Raw genomic sequence first — 22342 nt, 5'->3', positions numbered from 1 at the left:
GTGCTCCGCCCCCCTCCCTTTGGCCCACCGGAGGGGCCCACTGCCTGTGACGCGCCTCGCTCCGCCCTTTCCCATCCCTCCGCCTTTCCCTCTTCCTCCGCCCTTCCCCATCCCTGCCTGGTGCTCCCGTAGTGTCTGGGTTTGGCCAGCGGAGGCGGCTGTCCTGGGCTTTCTTGGGCGGCCAGTGTCTTTTTAGCTTCTCCCCCTCTTGTTCCACAAACTCTTTCTCCTCCCGGCAGGGACGGGAGGCGGCGAAGCGGTGCGGCGGGCGGAGCGTTCCCTCGGCAGCCTCCCCGGCGCACGGCCTCACTGCCCGTAGGCAGGACTCCGGGCGGCCGCCGCGCTCCGGTCGGGCGCCCCCCTCGGCTGTTTCCGGAGGAAGAAGAAACGCAACTGCCCCCTCCCCCCTCGCCGCCTCCTCCTCGCTTGCTCCCTCCCTCCCGGCCCCCCCTCGGCGCGAGCGGAGCGCGGAGTCACCGCGGCGCACAGACGGGCCCGGCGGCGGCGGCACTCGCACACAATGGCGCTGAAACGCATCAACAAGGTGAGCGCCGCGCCTCCTCCTCCGCCGGCTCCTGCTTTTTCCTGCTTCGGCCGTCTTTTATTTCTGTGTTCTCTTTTCTTCTTCAATCTCGTTCTAGGAGAAGCGGGGCACGGCTTCAGGGGTGCGCCAGCTGTGCTCGATGGGGGAGGGAGAGGGGAGGCGGGAAGCCGGCGGAGCGAGGCCGGGCAGCGGCCGGCTCCTTCCGGCGAGGCCGAGGCCCGGCTGGAGCGATCAGGCCGTTCTCTCCGGGCCTAGGCCTCGGATCTCGGAGGTCTGCTAGGGCCTTGAAGAGAGGAGGGCTGGGTTGAGGTCGAGGCACGGGCGGTGCCGCTCCCGCAGACGGGGAGCGGCAGTTCCTGGGGACGCTCAAATGTCAGCGGAACCCGGAGCCACCCGAGCGCGGTGGTGGCGTCGTCGCCACTGCCCTTCCGCCGCCGGCCGGCCCGGATGGTGCTGCTACGTGTGTGCTGAAGGGTTTTCGGTCCGATCGCCTTCCTCCCCGGGACAGGCAGCCAGCCTCCCAGGCCGGTCTTTCCCCACTGGCGTGCAACTTCTTTCCCGCATTGTAAGATGGCGGCGGGTTCTCCTAGTTCGGGCTCTTTCCGGGATCTCTCGCTTTCTGCAATAACATGACACACACACACGCACGTCCGCGTTCCCGTCGACTCCGGAGCATCTGCCGCGGTGCCATCCTCTCCCCGCCGTCCTACTCTCCCTCCGCCCCGCTTCAACCCCGGGGCTAGCTCGGCCCTCCTGCCGCTCGGGGTTCGCCTGCCGCCTCGCCCCCAGCGTCGGGTGGGAGCGCGCACCGCGCCGCCGCCGCCTCCCCCGTTGCACAATCGGAGCCGGGTGGAGTAACTTCGCGGCTAACTCGGAAAAAATGCCGAGGTGATGAAAGTTTTTTGGGGGGTTGTCTTTTCTTCTTCTTTTTTTTTTTTTTTTTCCTTTTTTCAAACCTCTCCCAGGGAAGCAGGCTCCTGACATGAGGTTGCGCTTGGGCAGCTGTAAGGTTTCTCGGCAGCATCGCGTCGGGTTTGAGAATTGCTGGGATATAATAGCAAATGCAATGGGAGCGCAGTGGCGTTACCGGGAAGTCGCTCTTGATCTGTGCTCCTACGCGACCTACGTGGAGCACTTACGTATTTCAAGAGCTGAGAGGAGTTTCTTGGTCATCTCGCTAGCCTGGCAAGATGGCAGAAAGTCAGTGCGTCCTGAAATCGATGAAGTAAACTTTGGTGCACAAAGCACTTTGTATAGATGTTGTCTAAAGTAAAATGTGCCGTGAATTAGTTTAACTGTAATTCTGCATCTCTTTTGACAGTTCCTGTGAGCATATTTTAGTGAAAATGAGGTTATTTATAATTGATTAGTGAAAGGATAGTTTTGTTATCCCTGAAATTTTAAATCTGTTCTGGATTAGTGTTAAGTAAATTAATTGTCTTCGCATTACGTCTGTAGTCTCATAAGAATTTCAAAACAATTCCTTTGGAATCTGCCATCAGGACTTGTTCTTCAGTATTAGTGGATGATACTACTTGAGTTGAAACACAGCTATGATACTCCCTGGTATGCTTTGTCATCAACTCATGCTTATGAAACACATTCTGGCACTGCAGGTAAGAATTTACTCTCAAATATCAACCAAGGCAATCCTCCACTTACATAGTAGTAATCTGGTGGTCTAAACCTTAAAACAGTTCAGCATGACTCTCGATTCTCTGAGTTACTTGATTTGAAGGGGTTTGGCCTGTTGTGTTATTTTTTTTCCCTTTATTAGTCTTTGTGCTTAAGAGCAAGTGTCTTCCTTTGCCCAGTGCTAGAGTTTAGAAATGGTGAGATGGTTGGGTTAGGGCTCTTAATTTATTTCTTTGTTTTGCTTTTTGGTGAGTTGTAGGTTTTTTGATTATGCTGGGTTTAATCACACCATGCAAAAAAAAAATACACTTCCAAATTCACATAGGCGCTAATGGTTTAATTTTGTATTTGCCGACTTGGAAAGCAGTGTTTTGCTAGACTGAAACCATTGCTTGCAAGTTGCTTTCTTCCCAAGCATGGTTTCTAGTACAAAGGTTTACTGGGATTGAGGCTGGAATCCAAAAATAGCAGGGCCAATTTTGTAACAAGATGGTTGTGAATTTAGATTTTACTCTTGCCAACCAGTAAAGCCAGAGAATGGCACTCTGTGACCAGTAAGCTGGGATCCCCTGTCTTCTAATCGTAAGGTCATGGATCAGACCTTGAAACTCTCTGCTTCCTTGTAGTATGTTCTTGGCACTAGATCAGAACAGGCTAAAGAGAGACCAGGACCTCAGAACATTGTAATCACACATAGCTGATGTAGTCTGACTTGTGGTATTACCTGTCAGGACTAGAATTCATTATTGTCTCCTACAGCAGATGACATCCCAGGTGCACCAGTGAAGGTGTTTTCAGTCTGTTTGATTGACTCCCTTTTTGAAGACCTGACATGCCAAGCAAAATAAAATTCTTAATCATATGTGGTAAATCAAACTTACAGACTGTATTAGTGTGTGTGAATTTAATCTGAATTATGTTAGACGTGCAGAATATAACCAGACCTACTTAGAACCAGCACATTCTACTTTGGGCTTGGAAATGAAAGTACACAAGTATTGCTATGTTATGTGTTGGGTTATCTACTTCTGGAACACTCGTTATAAAGCGCTCTCCAAAATGAAGTAATTCTCAGGTGTGTAGCCAGTCCCAGAAAGATGATGATGTGCTGGAGCTCATCATCACATAGGTGCCATCTGCCTTGAGGGTAGCCTGCATTCAATCCGTGAAACTGCTTTTATTGATACAGTTTACTTTGCATGAGAGTGACAGTTCTTTTATTGTAACAAGCAAATGTTACATGAAACTGAATCTTTAACTGCCTCCTTTCTTGAGGATTACATTTTCCCCAATTTTTTTTTCCCCCAGATTTTCAACAAATTCAGGGTGATATACCAGCTTGTACCTAAATGCTTGATACATGCTTGTGGTACATTGTCTCGGTCTGAAGTGTTGAGTGGTACCTGCTAAACACACATCCTCTAATTACTGCAGCATGTTGGCGCTTCCGGTTTGCGTGATGATGACCTGGTACTACGGAAGCATTTATGCTGGAGTAGGGAATTGGGAATGTGTAAAATTGACAAAACTTGGACATGTTACATTATTGATATGTATGTATTTTATCACTGCTGTATGCACCCAGTAATGTGAGGTAGTATAGAAGGCCTAAGTGGTGGTCTTGATAAGCTGAAAGTATCATTTTTGCAGATGTGCATGTATGAAATGTCTTGTCTGTGAAATCCTTAAGAAAACTTGTCTGATGCAGTTTATGCCCATTTGGTTAAGCATAGCACAAGCCTGCATCATTTACTAGAAAATCTTCAGTGGAGTTTAGCATTCTGGAAGCTAAAGGCTGAAGGTGGCAAAACCATTTATTGCTACTCAAGTACAGATAGAAGAATTTACAGTGGTGGAGTGGAGACCAAATAACTATTTTCCTCAAGGCTATAGCCTCCAGCACTATTTCTCAATGTATAATTAATTACAACTTTAATCCCCCTGTTCCACCAGATGCTCGTAGTAAGAAATGCTACTAACCCTGGAGATACCCATAATATTTTTCAGAGGTTGGTTGTGAAAGGCAGCAGTAAACACAGCGTGGAAAGGTGCATTAGTTTAACCAAAAGAGTAGCTTTTGTAGAGGTGATTCAGGTAGAGTTAAAAGGTCTGCTTATTACTTTTGCTTTAAATTCATCCTCTTTTCTTTAGAACTTGATATGAAATTTAACAAAAAAATTAGCTTAACTAGAAAGAGCATTTTGGAATTAACATTTTCTTCCCTGGATGACACCTGCAAATGCTTTATATTTTCAGGCAGTCTTGCATTTACTTTTTTGGGCTTACTCAAAGTAGTTAAATAACTTGAAGTTACACAATTAATCTTACGTTTTGAATGAGCGTCTAGAAATAAGTCTGGATTTGTCTGTTTAGGGATTCAGAAAGTTAAGATTAATTAGCTAATGAAATGCGGTGAGGTAAGCTTAAACCTTTGTGAATGCTCTCTGTAGGTACTGAACTATCTTTTTTACTTTGGTTAATTCACCTGAACTGTTTCAAGTATCCAGAGCTAGACATAAGTTGATAATGCTGTGAAGCTATGGCAATGGTAGTTATTGGTTAGAAGGGTCATGTTGAGTCAGAAGGCAGTGGCTGATTTTAGGTCTGGACATTTCAGTATAGTGGAGTTTGAGAAGCCCTAGTGTTAAAGAACTTCAGTGTATTTTAAAAGTCAGAAAAAAATTAGTATCAGATGAAGACTGTCATCACTTAAATTCTGTTTAAGAGTTAGTGTAAATATAACTTCTGACTATTCATATAAACTATGAAATTAGTATCATTAAAATGGAAATAATGCTTAAGTGGGTAGAATCAATACACATACTCATTTCCAGCATTTACTGTTAAGGTTCTGGATGTGTTTTAAGAACTGTTCATTTTTTTATGAGAGAGGAAGATTGACACTTTCTTAACTAGAAAGTTTGTACTGGAGTAAGTTAAAGATTTTTCCTGTTAATTTGGCACTGTGCTTGCGAAACAAATTCCCAGTCAGCACAGATCTTTAAATGTGTGCATTGGAGTGGAGGGAGGAGGGGATTGTAATCTGCTTTAAGTAATTTACAGAACTTCAGAGATCAATATTCCATTAGATGGGTACTTCTTGCATACTTTAAAACCAGAACCTCTAGTATGTTAAGGATTTGGGTGGGATAAATGTTGTCCAGCCAACATTTTCTTCATGATCATTCCAACTTTTAAAGATGTTTTTGAAAGTAAGCCAATGCTTTTGCAGTTACTCCTTGTGTGAGTTTTCTTCTACAGAAGAGGTGATGTAGAACTCTACAGAATGAGCTCCCTTCAGCCATCTCCCCAGTCTGTAACCAGCTATGAAGCATTAAAGCCTTTCTTTACACTCACACACTAAGGGGTAAAGGAGGAGGGAAGGATGTAAACAGCTGTAAGTGGCAGCTGTTGAATACAGAGCAGTAAACTGTCTCTTGCCAAAGGCATCTCTGTGCCTTGTGGAGGTTGCCTCTAGCCTGGCATCTTCCCCTACCCTTGGATGTTTTCTCTGCATCCTCTGGGTTGAACTGCCAAAGGAGAGAGAGGATGGAGGTTTTTAACCTTGTCTGAGATGTCAAGTGACAGCTGGTAAGGAGGAGTGGAAAAGGGTAGAGCTTTTGTGTAATTCAGATTAGGGCACTGATAGGCAATCTCCAATAAATCTTTCTGTTGCAAACACTAAGGTTTTGCCACTTTAAATGTCCGTTCTGTGTTTTTTGTGTAGGTCCCTGCTCTGTGTATCAGAACTGGCAGATGGGAACATGTGGTCTACACTTCAGCTTTAGGTCTGATATCCGTATAAGCTGACTTCTCTTCATAGCTTAGGCTGAGATACTGTATCTTATGTTGAAAAGGCTGCATTACAGATGTGCATTTTCTCCTGTGACTGATGTGGTATAGCAACCTGCTGCTTTAAAATGCAGAAAAGGATGAATTGAGTAAGAAATGAAAGCAGCAATGAGAGTGTATGTATGATTGCGTTTTTATATGCAGTTGTATTTTGTCAGGTTGGTTTTATCAGAAGAGATTCTTTGAGTTGCATGTGCTGGATAGTTTTGCAAACTTAAATCTGAATTTAATGCCTCAAACCCTAATGTAAAGCACAGGAGTTTTTTGCAAAAACATTGTCTTCAGTGGGCTTTTTATGGGATTCTGATCTGATACATTAAATGTGATAGCTTGTGTTGGGGAAGTCTTGAAAAAAAAAGTTTAGTTACAGTTACTTTCAGAAGTTTAAATTGTTGTTTATGCCTTCATCAAGTCTTCTTAAACGCTTGGTTGTAGGTAAGGTTTGATACTCACAAATGAGCCAAATGGAGCATTTCAGGATTCAGGATTGAAAGCTAAAAAGATAAGGTTCTTTAAACATTGATCAGATGCCTTCTTACCAAGAGTAGAGCTTAAGTATTAAAATTGCATGTAAAGGAAACCGTTGTTCTGAACTTCATCCCTTTGAGATGTGTGATACTCTGGACATCCTTAAGATATCTCCTGCAGTTTTTTCCAGTGTAATTGTGAATGAGTTTTTATTCTGGTTTTAAGAAAACAAGATGGGGGGATTGCAGAATGCTTTCCAAATGTTAGGGCCCAGTCAAAAAAGGAGGAGACAAATGTTTAATCCTTTCTGCAAGCATCTGGACACCAGAGTTGCAAGCTAAACTGAGTGCAGATGCTGAAGTGCTTTAGGTCTTCTTGATGGAGGGCATGAGGATCGTGTTAAGTGCTCAGTTAACTTTATAGCTGTCTTTCTCTGTATTTTGGAGTTAGGTTGGACTAGGTGCTTGTCAATTCTGTGAGCTCTTTTAGGTTTCTAGTACATAGGAGTGTCCTGCTTTAAGGCAGTATTTCTCAACCTTTGCTGGCCAATTTGAGTAATAACACCAGATAATTCTCTAAATCAGATAACTACAAAGATTGTTTTTTCTTTTAGCCTTAGTTACAATTGCTTTGAATAGCGTAGGAGAATCTTCTGAATTAGTTTAGCAGGTGAGCAATGGCCCCCCTTCCATTCCTCTAATTCAGGTTGCAGTCTGTTCATAAACATGCTTTTAAATACTTATTCCTCTGTTCTTTTCTGTTCTTTTCTGTTCTTTTCTGTTCTCTTCTGTTCTCTTCTGTTCTCTTCTGTTCTCTTCTGTTCTCTTCTGTTCTCTTCTGTTCTCTTCTGTTCTCTTCTGTTCTCTTCTGTTCTCTTCTGTTCTCTTCTGTTCTCTTCTGTTCTCTTCTGTTCTCTTCTGTTCTCTTCTCTTCTGTTCTCTTCTGTTCTCTTCTCTTCTGTTCTGTTCTGTTCTTTGAAGACCCTTATGGACATCAGTGTTCAGCTGCACTCCGGAAACAGTTTTCTTATTTTTAATGTCCTTTAGGTTCAGCGTGAGCTGATTTTGTGTGTATCTGTCCTTAGTCTTATATGTCTTGTTTTGCATATCTACCACTAGCTGTTCAAAACACAGAACCATTATGAAGGGTAGTTACACACAATAGCATAATGTGAGAGAGTAATTGTACAGCTGTAGATAAGCTAGTGTAATCATCCCCACATAGTTGTGTTCCTGGAATATACCCCTATGGTATATCACAATAGCACTCACAGGTGTCTCTGGATTCACACAAAACACAGACTGATTAAAGTGAAAGCAGCTGTTTAAAAGCAGAGCTGATTTTCAGTTTGTTAGGTTAAATAGTTACATTTCAGAATAAAATATCAGACTGCATTTGAGCAAAGAATTCATCACGCTCATTACAGATTTGGTGTTCCTTGTCAGAATGTTAATTTGATCACTTTTTGTTATATTACTCTTCTTTCTGCAAATTTCCTTGAGAACACAGAATTCTTGTAGCTGTATTCAGAAAGTCCAGGCTTAGTGAGGTTCAGTGCCCAATTAAGGCCACTGCTGATTTTGACAAAAACTGCCCTCAAAGGTGTTGTTTATATAGATATGGCAAACTCTTAAGAGGCCTCTGTCACATCAAGTCCAGGCTGCTTCTGGTTGATGTGTCGAACGGTGGTGGCTGAGATTCTGCTGTATGTTATTGAGTCCTTGACAAGCTCCAGGGCAGCGTGTTGGAAGGCTCTCACGTAATGCTGCCAAACCCCAGCATATGATGAGTGTTAAACTAGCATTTGTGTGAAATTGTCATTCACAATGCCAAAATATCACTCTGATGTGGTAGCCATCAGGCCAGAGTGCCTTATTTTGAATATGAACTTTTCCCCAAGTTCATCACTTTACATTTTGTCTATATCGAATTTATTCTGTGCCTTTGTTTCCCAGTCATTCTGCTTCATTTAGCTAGGTCCATCTTGCTGCTTCTCATGCGGTCCATTTACACGAGTTACCTTTTCTGAGAGCTACATTGCAGTCCACGGTTACAGAAACAAGATAAGTGTGGCTCTCGCAGGAAAAACCTCCAAGCGAAGGGTATGTCAAGTTCAGTACCCAAACACTTGGAAATGCTAGACTTAAAATATCCAGGTATCATTGAATGGATCAGTAGTTAAGCAGTGGATCAGCAGTGCTTCACTTCACACTTTTCCATTAAGCTCAATGTGCACGGAGACTGAGTATGTGTGTTACAATAGCTCTGTTACTTTCAATGGAATGGAATTGTTGTAATACCTCAGAACTGATGTGTGTAAAGCAGTCAGATTTTGCCTTCAGTAAGACAGCTGTTGTGGGTTCTGATTACTTTGCGCTAAACAATCTATAGCTTGGAGTTCAGAGCACATCTATGGTTAAGTAGTTGGCACTTCTTTTCTAATTTGTTCTGAATCTGTTTAGTGAGTTATCAGAAAAGTAAAGTTAGTAACTGAGCTACTTTTCCAGTTCAATCTCTCCAGCTCAGCAGGGTGAGTTCTGTGAAAGGTTGGAATACAATAGACATTTTAGCAGCGGTAACTGCGAAATTAGCTGAAAATCATTACCTACATAGTGTACTTTCCAAATTTCAGAACAGATGAGAACAGCTTGTAGACTGTAGTCTCATTCACATAGGGCTTGTGTACTGAAAGGTAGGCTCTTGGAAAATGTGTGTAGTCTTCTGAGTAGTTTGTATCTCAGTCCAAGCAATGTGGCTTACAGTTGCACAGCAGTCTGGCATTTCCTTCCTTGAGTGTGAGGTTTAAAATGTGAATATTTCTGTTTGTCGTTTAATATGCCATTATGATAGTGTTGCTAGATGCTGTACAAAAAACATGCAGTGTGTAGTCTGAAAAAATTCAGTACTGATGGCTTGAGAAAGGTTAACCATGAAAAACAGCAAACTAGAAAAAAAATCAGTATGGGGACCATTGCAGCTGTTACATTCCTGGCCATGTTTTGGATCTCTTAAAAACTGTTCTGTGCTCTTCAGCCCTCACTGGTTTTTGTGATCCCTTTCTGGTGCTTTCTTTGCATATTAGCTCTAATGTCTTTTTTTTGTCAGGAACAGACAACTTTCTGTATTATGCACTGTTGTTACACATTGTTTTTATGCATTTATTGTTAGTCAAAAGGCTAGCTTGCTTGAATCTGATAATTTTCTGCTGGTTAAACTTGTCTTGTGATGTTTATTGTGCCACTGCTTTCTTATTCAGCTTAGAAATCCACATTCAGTTTTCTTTCAAACTGTTATTTTTTGCTTCTGGGGTAATTAATTTTCATACTGAAACGAACACTGTAAATGCAGGTGTGTGGGATGAGGCTGCAGTTCTTTGCTGGTTGACACTTCTTAATCTTCAAACAGGCTTAAATGTTCTCTGCCCTTTATAGCTGCTTCCAATCCTTCTTTTTTAAAGCTGTTTTCAACTGTGAGCTGATGAGTAAGACTAATGCAGTGATGAATTTTTGGATGTTTAGAGGTTGCACTATGCTGTCTGACACAGACTATTAAACAAGCACTCAGTGATAAATGTTGATTTTTTTTTTTTGTTTAGCTTAAGTGTTGAGGTTTTTTTTTTCCTGTTTCCCCCCTGCTATTTAGACTTCTGATTGAACTTTATATCACCTGTCATGCCCTCCAAAGTAGAACAAATTCTTTTCTTGAAATCTAAAGCAAATTAACCCCATTTTTTTCATTGGGCTTTCTTGGCTTCAAACCAGAAGACTGCAACATATGATTTCAACAATTAATTGTATTACAATCCAATATTAAATCAAAGTGAGTTTATGCCTGTGGGGGAAAATTGATGATGTTCTGTCACTCAGGTGGGAGTGGTCTTCTGCCACTCTATGTTGAAGTCAGCTGCTACTATCATTATAAATAAGCCCTGGCTATTTCCAGTGTTAACGAGAAAAATGTAGTAGTAGTGCCACAGGGAATATGAATTCTGACAAATGGGAAGAAAAGGAACAGATGCAGATACTACTCTACTTCGTACCTTGCAAGAAGGCAGCTTGGTGTAGGCATCAGGCTGTCATTTATTGAATTTACTGAGACCTGGAAACCTCTATTACAAAAGAAACTAGTTCCCTTAAACATTTTCTTTCACTGTCTTGTTTATGCGTATTTGGATGAGATATACTTGGTTATTCTTTAAATTTTCTTCATGCTTTAAAATGGCTTCTGTAATATTTTTAAATGAAGTTGAGTGGGGTTTTTTATTATGTTTTATGTAAAAAAAAAAAAAGACAAGATGCTTTCGTGATTTATAGTAGGATCTTTGTCCTGCTTTGACACTCTCATATTAGTGTTCTGGATCATCACTTCAGACATAAGCCATATTTTCTATGTTATGCTTATATTTGTGCAAAACAAGCTGTTTAGTTTTTATAAGCATTTTTTTTTCTTGAGAATATTGGGAGGTTTTCTTTTTAGCTTTTTGATGAATTTATAGAGAAGGAGAAGATGTAAGAGTGGGGCTGTTTCACTCCTGAAAGCACAGACATCTTGCTACAGACTGGGTGTGAAACTGGCAGAAGCCCATGGTGCTGGTTTGATGTTAAAGCAGGTGTGTCTATTGCAGTGGCGTGTACTTCTGCTGAATTTCCAGTTACCTCTCAGTCTTCCAAAACTCTTGCAAAATTGTGCATGTATTGCTGCTTGTATACGCTATAGTGCTGTTGTCCTCCAACAGTAGCATTGGTGCTTATTCTTATTCCTTAAGTAGTATCTCAATCTGTTTGGGGGGGAAAAAAAGTGACTAATCATCCTTGTGGAGAGGTAGGAACTATTAGAACTTTATATTTGGAAACTGGGATGCAGAAATGGTGGTACACTGGAGCTATACCGGAAACCTCTGGGAGTGCCAGAAACTACAGTTGTAATTTGAGAGTAATCCTTTGCGATAAGCGTATAATGCATCATTCTGAACCAAATTTGGCATATTGTTTCTATGTTAAGTCTTCAAAATTTGCTTCTTGGGAATGTGTATTTTTTTCCTAAGTCACCTGTAAAGTGAAAACTGTAGCAGCTGACACCAGGAAAACGCAGGTTCTACTTTGGGGATTTTTAAGATGTAGCTTATTTACCTCTTGACAAAGTACAGTGCTACTGAAACTAGGTGCAAACATAAAGAGGGAAAATAGAGGATAGTTAAGTATTGCAGCAGCAGGAATATTAGAAGCATAAAGACCTTACACATAGAAATGTAAACGATCAATGCTTTAGGACTTTTTTAATGCTAAGTTACTAGTTAGATTCTAGAATACTAGCTAAACTCTGCTTTGTAAGCTGAAACTTAATGTGATCTTTACTTTCTTGGTGAGAAACGGGTGAAAGCAGGGGAACATCATGGAAATGATGAAGCTTCATTTTGATGTCACAAATATTTTTGAGATGAAATGTTTTCCTGTTACAGAATAGTTCTTGATTGCTAAGCTGAGAAGGCAGATCAGTTTCTGTTTCTGCGGCTGAGTGGGAAGCTCCTCCCTTTCCTTGAATGAAGTGCTTCAGTGGCACTCCAAATATCACAGTCCGTGTGCCTCTGCTTGTTTAGTTTCCAGTTATTCCAGTTTGTTTGTTAGAGTTGTAGCTTTCAGAAGGAGGTACTTTATAAAGTTACACAGTGAACTTTCAGCTCCCATGTTGCAAAAAGCCTCTCCCCTCTTGTCTAGATGTGAAGTGCCGCGCACTTAACAGGGAGGTGAAATAGATTGGGTGTTACTGTAAGCAGGCAAAGCTACCCAGCATTTGTTTCATGTTTGCTCCTATTCTTCCTCAGTGCTTCACACTGCTGAGGCAAACAGATTTACTGCAAACTTTATTCTTCTGACTAGTACAGAAGAGAAGCAAATAAGAATGTGTGCCATCTCAGCGTTTTGCCTTTCTGAACTGAGTGGCTAAATTACTTTCTCTGTGGGTGAAATGCTAAGTGGTGTTTTGTGTGTTCCTAACCTTAGCTGTATTTTGAACTGCTTTGTTTAGAACAGTTGGCACTTTTTTCACTGAAATGTTTTGGGTCTCATTTTTTGTTTGCTTATACTTAGTAAAGTTTTATCAGGAGCAGAATTTGTGAAACTAAAAGGATGAATGTCGGGGTCTTCCCAGGCAAACAAGTAGCTGTGTGGCCCAAATATGCATGCATTTCCAGCATAATAGGTATGCCTGGGTTTCTTAAATGTCTGACAAGTAATAGAAAAATTTTGTTTTAATGGCTTCTATAGGCTTGTAGCAAAACAATTTGTGTGCAGCTTTTCATATGGGAGAGGGACTGGAGGTTTTCCCTCTTCTAATGGCTTCTAGATGCTTTGACAAGTGCAGATTTATAGAAATGCCCAAAAGCCATTTTTAGGTTCAGAAAAGAGCAGGGAAGAGAGGAAGGTGTCTGTTACATACATACTGTTACACTGAAAGTGTAAATTTGGTTTTAAAAGGCAATGTCCAAAGAAGTAACTTGTGGAACATTTAAACAAATTAATGCTGAACTTTTTTGATTCATTACAACAATCTTGCTAATACACAAGGAATAATCTATCTGAAGTTTCTATTTCAGTGCCTCTGTAGTGGGGGAGGGAGAAAACTGTTTCTGCAGCTCAGTTATTCAGAATTTTAAAGGCATAATTGTCTCAATGTCAAGTTTAAAATAAATACATATATTTCACCTAATTCCAGCACTTGTCAAGTTATTCAATTTTCCTGTCTATTTGACTCTCTGCAAGATATATCCCTGCTGGAGGCAGTGGTGAAAATGAAACTAAGTTTCCGTGCTGATTTTTTGGTTTATTGTTTTTTTTTTTTTCCCAGTTGTTTGGATTTTTTGGTTGGTTGGTGTTTTGTTTGTTCTGTTGTTTTTGTCTTTCTTCTTTCTGTTCTGTAGCATTACATGTGTAGCACTTTGTTTCATGAAGTCTCATCAATGGCTTTCTCTCTTCCCACTTCTAGGCTTCTCTAGATAAGACCAAAGCAGTGACAGTTCTGATCAATGTGGTTAGAATTTGCTTTCTTCAGGCTCTGTGTCCTGCTCTCCTTTCTGTCCCTTCTTCAGCAGGGGTGTTTTTACAGTAGTGACATTTATTTGGAAAAACATAGTCATTGTATCTGTCTACCTTCATAGTTGTTTTTTAAGATATTTTTCATACTGATCTAGTGGTTCTAATAGTTGTTATTGCACATTCTTCTGTGTATATGGAAAAACTTAAAATGCTTATGCTGGATATGAAGTGAAAATGATTGAGTTCCATTAGTATTCCTTCTCTGAAAATACTTTTTTTTTTTCCTCTTTGTTTGTTTTTCCTAAAGGAACTTAGTGACTTAGCCCGTGATCCTCCAGCACAGTGTTCAGCAGGTCCCGTTGGAGATGACAGTAAGTAACCTTAAGTTTTGTATTGTACTCTGCTAACTCAAAGCATATCATGCATAGATAATAATGCGGAGTTTTTCTTTTGTAGTGTTTCATTGGCAAGCCACAATTATGGGACCTGTAAGTATTCTGATTCTTGTGATGTAATATTAAATTAGTAGTTCTTATTCAGGAGGAGACTGGGGATTTTTTCGTTTTGTTTTGTGGGTGTGGTTTTTTTTTTTTTGTTGTTGTTGTTTTTTTTTTGGTTGGTTTGTTTTTTTTTAAACTCCCCTTGTCAGGCTTTAGTTCTAGAGGTAACAGGAAATGGAGGGGGGAAAAAAATCAGTCTGATTAGTTTATTTCTGGAATGTTTTATAAGGGCATGTATTTCAGCTGAAATAGTCTCTAGAGCAGTGTTAGGCATTATCACTTAATATCTAGAAACCTTAAATTTAACTTTTTCTGAAGTTTGAATCTAATATGGACTTTGTACTAGGAGCTGGTCCCAGTGTCAGGAATTAGATGAGATGCTTTTGTGTGGATCTTGGAACAGAACAGGGATTCCTTACTTGGTCTGGTGCCATGTACAGAGATCTTTAATACTTTGCTTTTAGGAATAAAAAGGAAAAAGTGACTGAAATGTGATGTTCCAGTTATGACTGGAGGAAGAAAAGTCTGTTACATGTTCACAAAGCATCTGAAACCCAAATGTATTTTTTTTTTCTGTGCTAGAGTAAGTAAAGAAGGCAAATGTTTGTCTTTACTGAAAAGGTAACCTGCAAACACTTGACTTCTGGAGTTGGCAGGGCTGGTTATCTGTACTTAGAAAATGAAACCTTCTGTAACATGAGAAGACAAATATTAGATGCCAGTAGACCTGCAGCCACAATGTGATGCTTCCGGTGAGGCTGTAGAGTAGGAATTAAGTATCAGTGATGCTGAGTTGCCCTGGCTTTAGATATATAGCCACAAATGTGGTTTTAGGAGATTGCTATGGAAAATGTGCTTATGAGATATTCATATGACTGGAAAAATGTCTCTCTATTCCAAAGGCCTCAGTCCCCATTGATTGGAACTGGCTGTCTCAAAAAGATAAAATTGTTTAAGAGCTATGTCCGTGCTTAAATGGCCGGGAATGTTCTGCACCATGCTGAGAATGATTTTTTTATGTGAGGTCTGCATGGTCATAGGGTATTAAGGATCAGTTAAATCTAAATTGGAATTACTATTTTTAGTTTCTTCTGGTTTAATAACGTACAGTTCCTTTTTTCCCCCCGTATGGATTTTGTGATATTAGCAGGTCTGCATTTCTATTTCAAGACTGGGCAGTATCCTGTCAGAAGTGTGGTGTTAGTAATTCTAGAGCTCCTGTGATGTTGCTTAATGCCTTTAGTAAAGACAAGAACTGTATAAACAGTCATCTGGCCTGTGCAATAGAATATTTCACAGGCTGTGGTTTTCATAGATGTCAGAGAGTTTATATTGGCTTAATACATTCTAAGAGGGGTTTCTGTAATTGCTGAAATGTATCCTTAGAATATGTGCAGTAAAAAGATTGCTTTCTGGCTCCTCAGGGCTCTTCACATTGTATCTATTGACCAAAATCCAGATATTCTATCTTGGTAGCTAGGTTTTTGGCAGGGATTGGATTAGGGTATAACCTGCATGTTTTCAGGTTTGAGTCTCTTCTGTTGCAGAATTTCATTTTCTGGCATTTAACAAAGTAAGATGTAATTTCCTTACATTGGTGAAATGTTCTGTAATTAATAAGAAAATTCAGTTTACAAATAATTCATAATTGTGCTCTGTCTCAAATTTGTTGTCCCTAGCTGTGAATCTGGAATTAAAGCATTGTAGGTTTCAGATTAAACAATGAAATTGTTAGCTGTTGCAGAAATTAAAGTGTAGTTTGAAGTAAAAACTTCTTGCATTCTTCTCATAACTATTAACTAATGAAATGAAACCCCTGTTTAGTAACTTTGCTTTTTATCAGTTCTTTTTCTTCCACATGTTGCTTTACTGCTAATAGTCAATGCCTTAATGAAGTATCCCCATAATCGCAGGGGAATGTGAAATACTCTTCCATACTACATTACAGTGAATTTCTAATACTGAAAGAGAGGAAAAACTCACTTTAATCTTTATGTTGCTTTTTTGTTTGGTAGGGTTATTTGACTTCTGTTTTTCTTGCAAGGAATGTCAGCTATGTATTCATAGGTTTTCTGTGGAGCTGAGTAAAACACCTAAGGCAAGGACAGAACTGTGGAGAGAATGGGAGGCCTTTAGAGCTGTCCATGGCCAGTGTAAACTTGGGTGGTCAAAGCAAATAAGCTCCAAACACAGAAATTGTGAGGTTTGAACCTTGCAGGACCCCCATTTTGTTAACATTACTTCTTGGAGCTGTCTCAGAGCCAGCTGAATGCTTTTGACAAGTTGTCCTGAGTGGATTGTCAGAAAAGCTGTTGGAGAGGTCCATATAGAAAGTGACATGTATGTGTTCTGTATTGCTTCTCTGAGGCAATAATCTAATATTAACTGCATCTCTCTTGTTTTGGTGCATTAAACAGTTCAGTTGTTTAAACAAATACTTTTTCTTTTTTTTTTTATTCTATATTTTTAAAATCAATATCTTCAGTGATACTTAGTCTTAAAGTTGATAATAGGAAAATTATTTGCTTGCTTTGACAGAATGACAGTCCATATCAGGGTGGTGTATTCTTCTTGACAATTCACTTCCCTACAGACTACCCTTTCAAACCACCTAAGGTAAGTATTGCTTTTCTTTTCTTGTGAAATTAATGCTCTTTAAGGAAGAGAGTACATGACAAACTGTGAGCATGTGTGTTGTAATACTGTCAAGCTCTTCCTTCTTTTCAGTTATTCTCACAGTATATTAGATGGCTGGGTCCCTGACTACCACAAGAATGACTGAGTTCTGAATGTCTTGGAATGTTGTTTGGTTTTATTTCTACTTTTCTTACTAAATGCTAACACAAAGCTAGTGAGTTTCCCTGTAATAAAACTCTTGCTGAGAGGACTGTCAGGTGTCACAGTGTGGCTTTTTGGGTTGGTCCATAGGAAGGTGACACCTGAAAAGAATTAACTCGCTGGGTGCTTAAAATCAGTGAAGATGAGAATTTGGCAGTAATTGCGAAATAAGCTTTTTTGATAGCTTTGTCAGCCACTGGCTTTGTCCTCCAATTTTCAATCGGTATGAAAGTGCACACTTGGAGTGACCACAGTGTTTGAAGTTCTTTAGCCCTGTGAGAGCAGTTACTGTGGTTCAGGCACTTCTGTTGAGTGTCTTCATCATGATGTGCGCACCTATGATTAAAACACGGCCTCATACTTGCTGTCTCTCCCTGTCTGAAATAGAGTGCCTGGTAATTGGAAACTGAGAGGTTGCCATCCATGGATGTGATGTGGTTTAGCTGCTTAATCTTTCTCTTTTAGAGTAAATTGAGTTGAATAATGACTGTGAAGAGAGGGTGACATCATTATTGTCACAGACAAACACTTTTTTTTTGCTTTTGTTTTTCTGTTGCAGGTTGCTTTTACAACAAGAATCTATCATCCAAATATTAACAGTAACGGCAGCATTTGTCTCGATATACTGAGATCTCAGTGGTCTCCTGCTTTAACTATTTCTAAAGGTAACTTTCATGAAGCAGGAATGTTTCCATCTTGTGTTGAATACTGTGCTGTTAGCCTTGATTGTCTTGAGTTTCCCTTACTCATTCTAGCCTGTATTTTTCCAGTTTGATGATGATGTCTTACAGCATTTTAAACAGATAATTGTTTTTTCTAACACCTTCTGCTATGTGGCTGTTTAAGGCCTCATCTGGCCACTTACTCATTTCAGTATTCTTAGCAGACCTTACTAGCGTGGTCCCCAAGGAATCTGCCAGCATTTGGTGGTGCATCTGAGCTAAGGCTTAGAAACTGCTTGTTTGCAGCTGTCCATGTAGATACACACTTCCATATTAATGTAAAGATTAAAGTCCATTTTTAATAACGAAATTGCACAGGTTTTTGGCTGAGTCTGTCTAGAATTACATGTAGAATCTGTCTACAGTTACACTGGCATATCACTGTGATAGATGAATAAAATCCTGTTACTGATACATGTTGCTTTCTGCCACTGTGCCCTGGTATTTTATTACATTATTTTTATGAACTAAGCTTACTGATCATAATTCAGGATAAATCGATGCTGTGCTGCAATAGAGGCTTAGCAGCTTTCCTCATAGTAAATAACAGTTACTTGTCAAATATTTTCACGATGATCGAACTTTGTTTTGCCTCAGAGCCACTGCTGATAGTTTCAAAAGATCCATCAAAGTGCTTCTTTGTCTCTAGAGCTTGTGATTCCTGTCTGCCCAAGGAGCAGATCTGTGATTTGAATGTAATTTCCCTACATTCTAATGCTGTTGCTGTTATTTGTAAAAGGCTGCTCTGAAGAGTAGAGTATGAAGTCTTCATAGTTGCCTGCAACAGTGTTTATCTTTTCTTTTACGACATATGTGTAGTTTTATCAGTGTAAACCAGGTTGTTGTTACTTTAGGTACTACAAAGCATTCAGTCTGATTTTAAAAGTAAAATTTGAAGAAGTTCAAATTTTAAAGATAAACCCATGGAATATGGTAATCAGAATACATAATACGCTTTTGTTGGCTGCTACATTGTATCATAGTGCATGGAACAACAGTGCTGTTCTCCGGTGCTTACTGACAGCTCTAAGTATTGGGAAATAGGAAACAAATACTTTTGACAAACTTTTCAAGCCATTCTGGACTTTGTATGTAGAGTGAGTTACAAATATGTTTTATCTGTGTATCGGGAAAAGGCTTTTAAATTCTCTCCTGTGCTGCTGGTGTGCTAATACAAAGATCTGTGCTCCACAGTTTCTGAGGCTGTTGCTCCTGTTTGGCTATTGAGAAGTCTTTTTTTTTTTTTTCCCTCTTTCTTTTTTTTTTTTTCCCTTCCCAGTTCTCTTATCCATTTGTTCACTGTTATGTGATCCAAACCCAGATGACCCGCTAGTGCCAGAGATTGCACGTATCTATAAAACAGACAGAGACAAGTAAGTACAGAGTTGCATAAGACTAGTATTTTAACACGCTTTGTACAGACTGCTTTGTCAGGCAGCAGATGTGTTGAGTGAGCCTTTTGTTAAACTCTGGGATGGAGACAACTTGTGTGTCAAAGAAGTATCTACTCTTGGTAGTGCATAATTTAAAAACAAAAGGGCTTACTATCAAGTTGTGAGTGAAGGAGACTTATTTTTTTTCCTCATATGTGTGGTGGCATTTTAAAGTATGTGTTGCCTGAGTTTTTGCTCACTATAGTTTGATCTTGTTATTGAGGAAAAGATACCTTTGTGATTCTGATGCTCGCTTCTGGATAGCAGCTCAGCCTTTCTGTGTTGAAACAACATGTTTTTTCTTCCCTATAAGTTTTAAAGGTTTTGCAGAGACAGAATGATATGAAGTAGACTGTTTGGGTTTTATCTATATATGTTAATGCTAAATATACTTGTCCAATTAGGTACAATAGGTTAGCAAGAGAGTGGACAGAGAAATACGCTATGCTGTAGGGTAAGAATATCTGCACATTATGGTGCATTTAACAAAATGGAAACTTGTCAGCACTTGGGTGCTGCATGCTTAAGACACTGGATTAACTAACTGATAATGGATGCACCAGTTACTGAACTTGGATATTTAACAGCTTGATCTGTGGTTAGTGTGAAATGTATTGGCTAGTCACTATTTCTCACAGATACCGCTCGTGCATGGCCAAAAAAAAATAAAAAAAGAGAAGGAAAAAAAAAAGATACTATGAAATAATTAAAGTAATTGGTTAGCTCTGAGTCAGCTTGTCAACTCGTCCTGGTAAGTATTTACCCAGATTTTGTCAGAATTTCATTGAAAGTGATGCGCTGTAGCAAGACCTCATGCACAGACATGGGTGAATTTAGACAATCCCAATTTCAGCTTTTTATTCAGAGTGTCTGTTTCACTTATATAAACTAGGAAAACATATGGGGATTATGCTCTGCTTGTATAGTTGAAAATTAACTTCTTACTGACAAGCATGGAGTTAAGTATAAACTAATTGTCAGCTCAATTCTTGTGGGAGTAGTGTACTTAAATATTCTTTTAATGTCCTTTTAAAAATTGTTTTAGCAGTATATTTCTGTGAAAAGAGAATATTAAGTGTGAAGAAATGCTTAGTGTTGCTTTACTCTAAAATGGGAAATGTGGCATTCTGTAGTCAATTGTATTATTAACCAAGTAATCTTTACTTACAGCATGTGAAACCCTGTAATCCTTACCTAGGGACAGTACTTAAACCAAACATACCTTTTGCCTCTCCCAGCCTAGATGGTCTCTATTCCTTTCCTTGTGGTAACTTTTCACAACAGCTTTGCCTGCAAGTATTTCATACACATGAGAGAATATCCTAGCTAGTTTAGGGAGGGATTTGTTCTGGTGTTTCAGTTCAAGTATATCATAGTATAGAAAGAGACTTCTCTTGGTCTGAAAAGAATAGGGAGGTGAGGATAAACTGACACTTAATGATTAACTTTTTAGGAAGTTGTTATTTTCATGCTGACACTAATTCAATTTGTGGTTTTGTTGGCAGGTATAACAGAATATCGCGGGAATGGACTCAGAAGTATGCCATGTGATGCTACCTTAAAGTCAGAATAACCTGCATTATAGCTGGAATAAACTTTAAATTACTGTTCCTTTTTTGATTTTCTTATCCGGCTGCTCCCCTATCAGACCTCATCTTTTTTATTTTTTTGTTTACCTCCTTCCATTCATGCACATGCTCATCTGAGAAGACTTTAGTTCTTCCAGCTTTGGACAATAACTGCTTTTAGAATCTGTAAAGTAGTTACACAAGAACAATTGCCCAAGATTCAGAATTTTTTTTTAATGGAGCATGTGTATTATGTGGCCAATGTCTTCATTCTAACTTGGTTATGAGATTAAAAACAAACATTCCTCACTGCTCTAACAGATACTGAAGATATCACCTGAAGGGGGAAGGGGAGATGGATGTTCAGTTTTCTCCCATCAAAGAAGTAACATTGCTGTAGCAACATCCATCTTATTCCAAACCTTCCAGTGTTAGAGAACTGAGGTTTTATTATATACTTTTGCTCATAACTGATGTGTCTGGAGAATTGGTACTGAATCTATAGCATCAGCAGAACAGAAAATGTGATGTATCTTATGCATGTCAATAAAGGAATGACCAGTTCTTGTTTTACAGAGAATGGAAATTGGAAGTCAAAACATCCCTTGTATTCCAAAATAGGGTCTAAGAACATTTTTGTAATTCATTTAAATTTTGTTAGGAGGCTTGGAGCTATTAGTTAATCTGTCTTCCAAAACACTGTTTAATATAGCACTGAATAAATGATGCAAGTTGTCAATGGATGAGTGATCAACTAATAGCTCTACTAGTAATTGATTTATTTTCTTCAATAAAGTTGCATAAACCAATGAGTTAGCTGCCTGGATTAATCAATATGGGAAACAAAATCTTTTGTAAAAGCAAAGCTGGTTTTTGTATATACTGTTGGGATTTGCCTCATTGTTTAACATCAAATAATGATGTAAAGTTCAATAGAGTGAATCTTTGCCATTTTCAGTTATAATGCTCAGTCTGTTGCAGGTTGACACATTGTTCGGCCTGATGTATGCAGAATTAATAAGCTAACATAGTCGTGTAGCCGTAGTAGTGTGCTACACTTGGTGCTGGGAGCCCAGCGTTCGAGGATGGACTTGGGACCCAGCAGATCTGAAGTGGTGTATTGTGGAGATGCTTCCTGATGCACCTGTGTTTGCTGACTGAGAACCTTTTTCTTCACCTTGTACACTTTGACAGCTGAAAGATCTTAATGTGGGAGTAATGATGAGGCAAAAAAATATAAAATAAAGTACTGTTTTGATGTGGGAATTGTCATGAGGCTGTGTTGAAGTGACTTTACTATGTGGGATATTCGTTACCATTGAAAAGGACTTGTTCAGCCATGCTGCCATTTACATTGATACTATTTTAATGGAACAGACACTTTCCTCATGTCAGGTGACTAAACGTGAATAAAGACTCATTGCTATTGGATTTTTGTTTTAAAAGAAACATTGTCTTGTGCCATTAGTTTTATCTTTGCAGCAACAAGGGCATTATTAAATACTTGGTTCTCCTCTGTCCCGCCCTCTTCCTTCATATTTTTGTTTGATTTTTTTTCCCCTACCCCCCTTTTTCTCTTTTCTCCATTTTTAACACCCATACCTTCATCTTCCCTAGTCTTGTACTATCACTTTATTGTGCATCTGTGACTTCACATTGGCACCACTTTTGCACTGCTTATAGTTATGTACATTCTGATTCCTTGTCTCCACATGGATGTGGAAAGCTAGATGTAAAATAAATGTTAAACC

The 22342-nt window shown here is 39.6% G+C and overlaps 1 protein-coding gene across 2 annotated transcripts; it reads left to right on the top strand.

The window, feature by feature from the left end:
- Window positions 1-488: 488 nt before the first annotated feature.
- Window positions 489-22083, top strand: UBE2D3 (ubiquitin conjugating enzyme E2 D3). 2 transcript variants are annotated; one of them, XM_054383236.1, is made up of 8 exons: window positions 489-544; window positions 13838-13901; window positions 13987-14018; window positions 16569-16646; window positions 17428-17533; window positions 18870-18963; window positions 19428-19477; window positions 20529-20567. In XM_054383236.1, exons 1-7 carry the CDS (start codon window positions 521-523, stop codon window positions 19474-19476), a joined length of 447 nt encoding a protein of 148 aa, XP_054239211.1. In that variant the 5' UTR covers window positions 489-520; the 3' UTR covers window position 19477; window positions 20529-20567. The 2 variants fall into 2 exon arrangements, with proteins under 2 accessions (XP_054239211.1, XP_054239212.1); XM_054383237.1 differs by lacking the exon at window positions 19428-19477 and having other exon boundaries at window positions 20529-22083.
- Window positions 22084-22342: the final 259 nt, after the last annotated feature.

This window comes from Indicator indicator, chromosome 8 (genome assembly GCF_027791375.1).
Source record: "Indicator indicator isolate 239-I01 chromosome 8, UM_Iind_1.1, whole genome shotgun sequence".
Taxonomy (NCBI): Eukaryota; Metazoa; Chordata; class Aves; order Piciformes; family Indicatoridae; genus Indicator; species Indicator indicator.
Note: the sequence above shows the minus strand (reverse complement) of the source record. Positions and strands in the feature narration are given on the sequence as shown.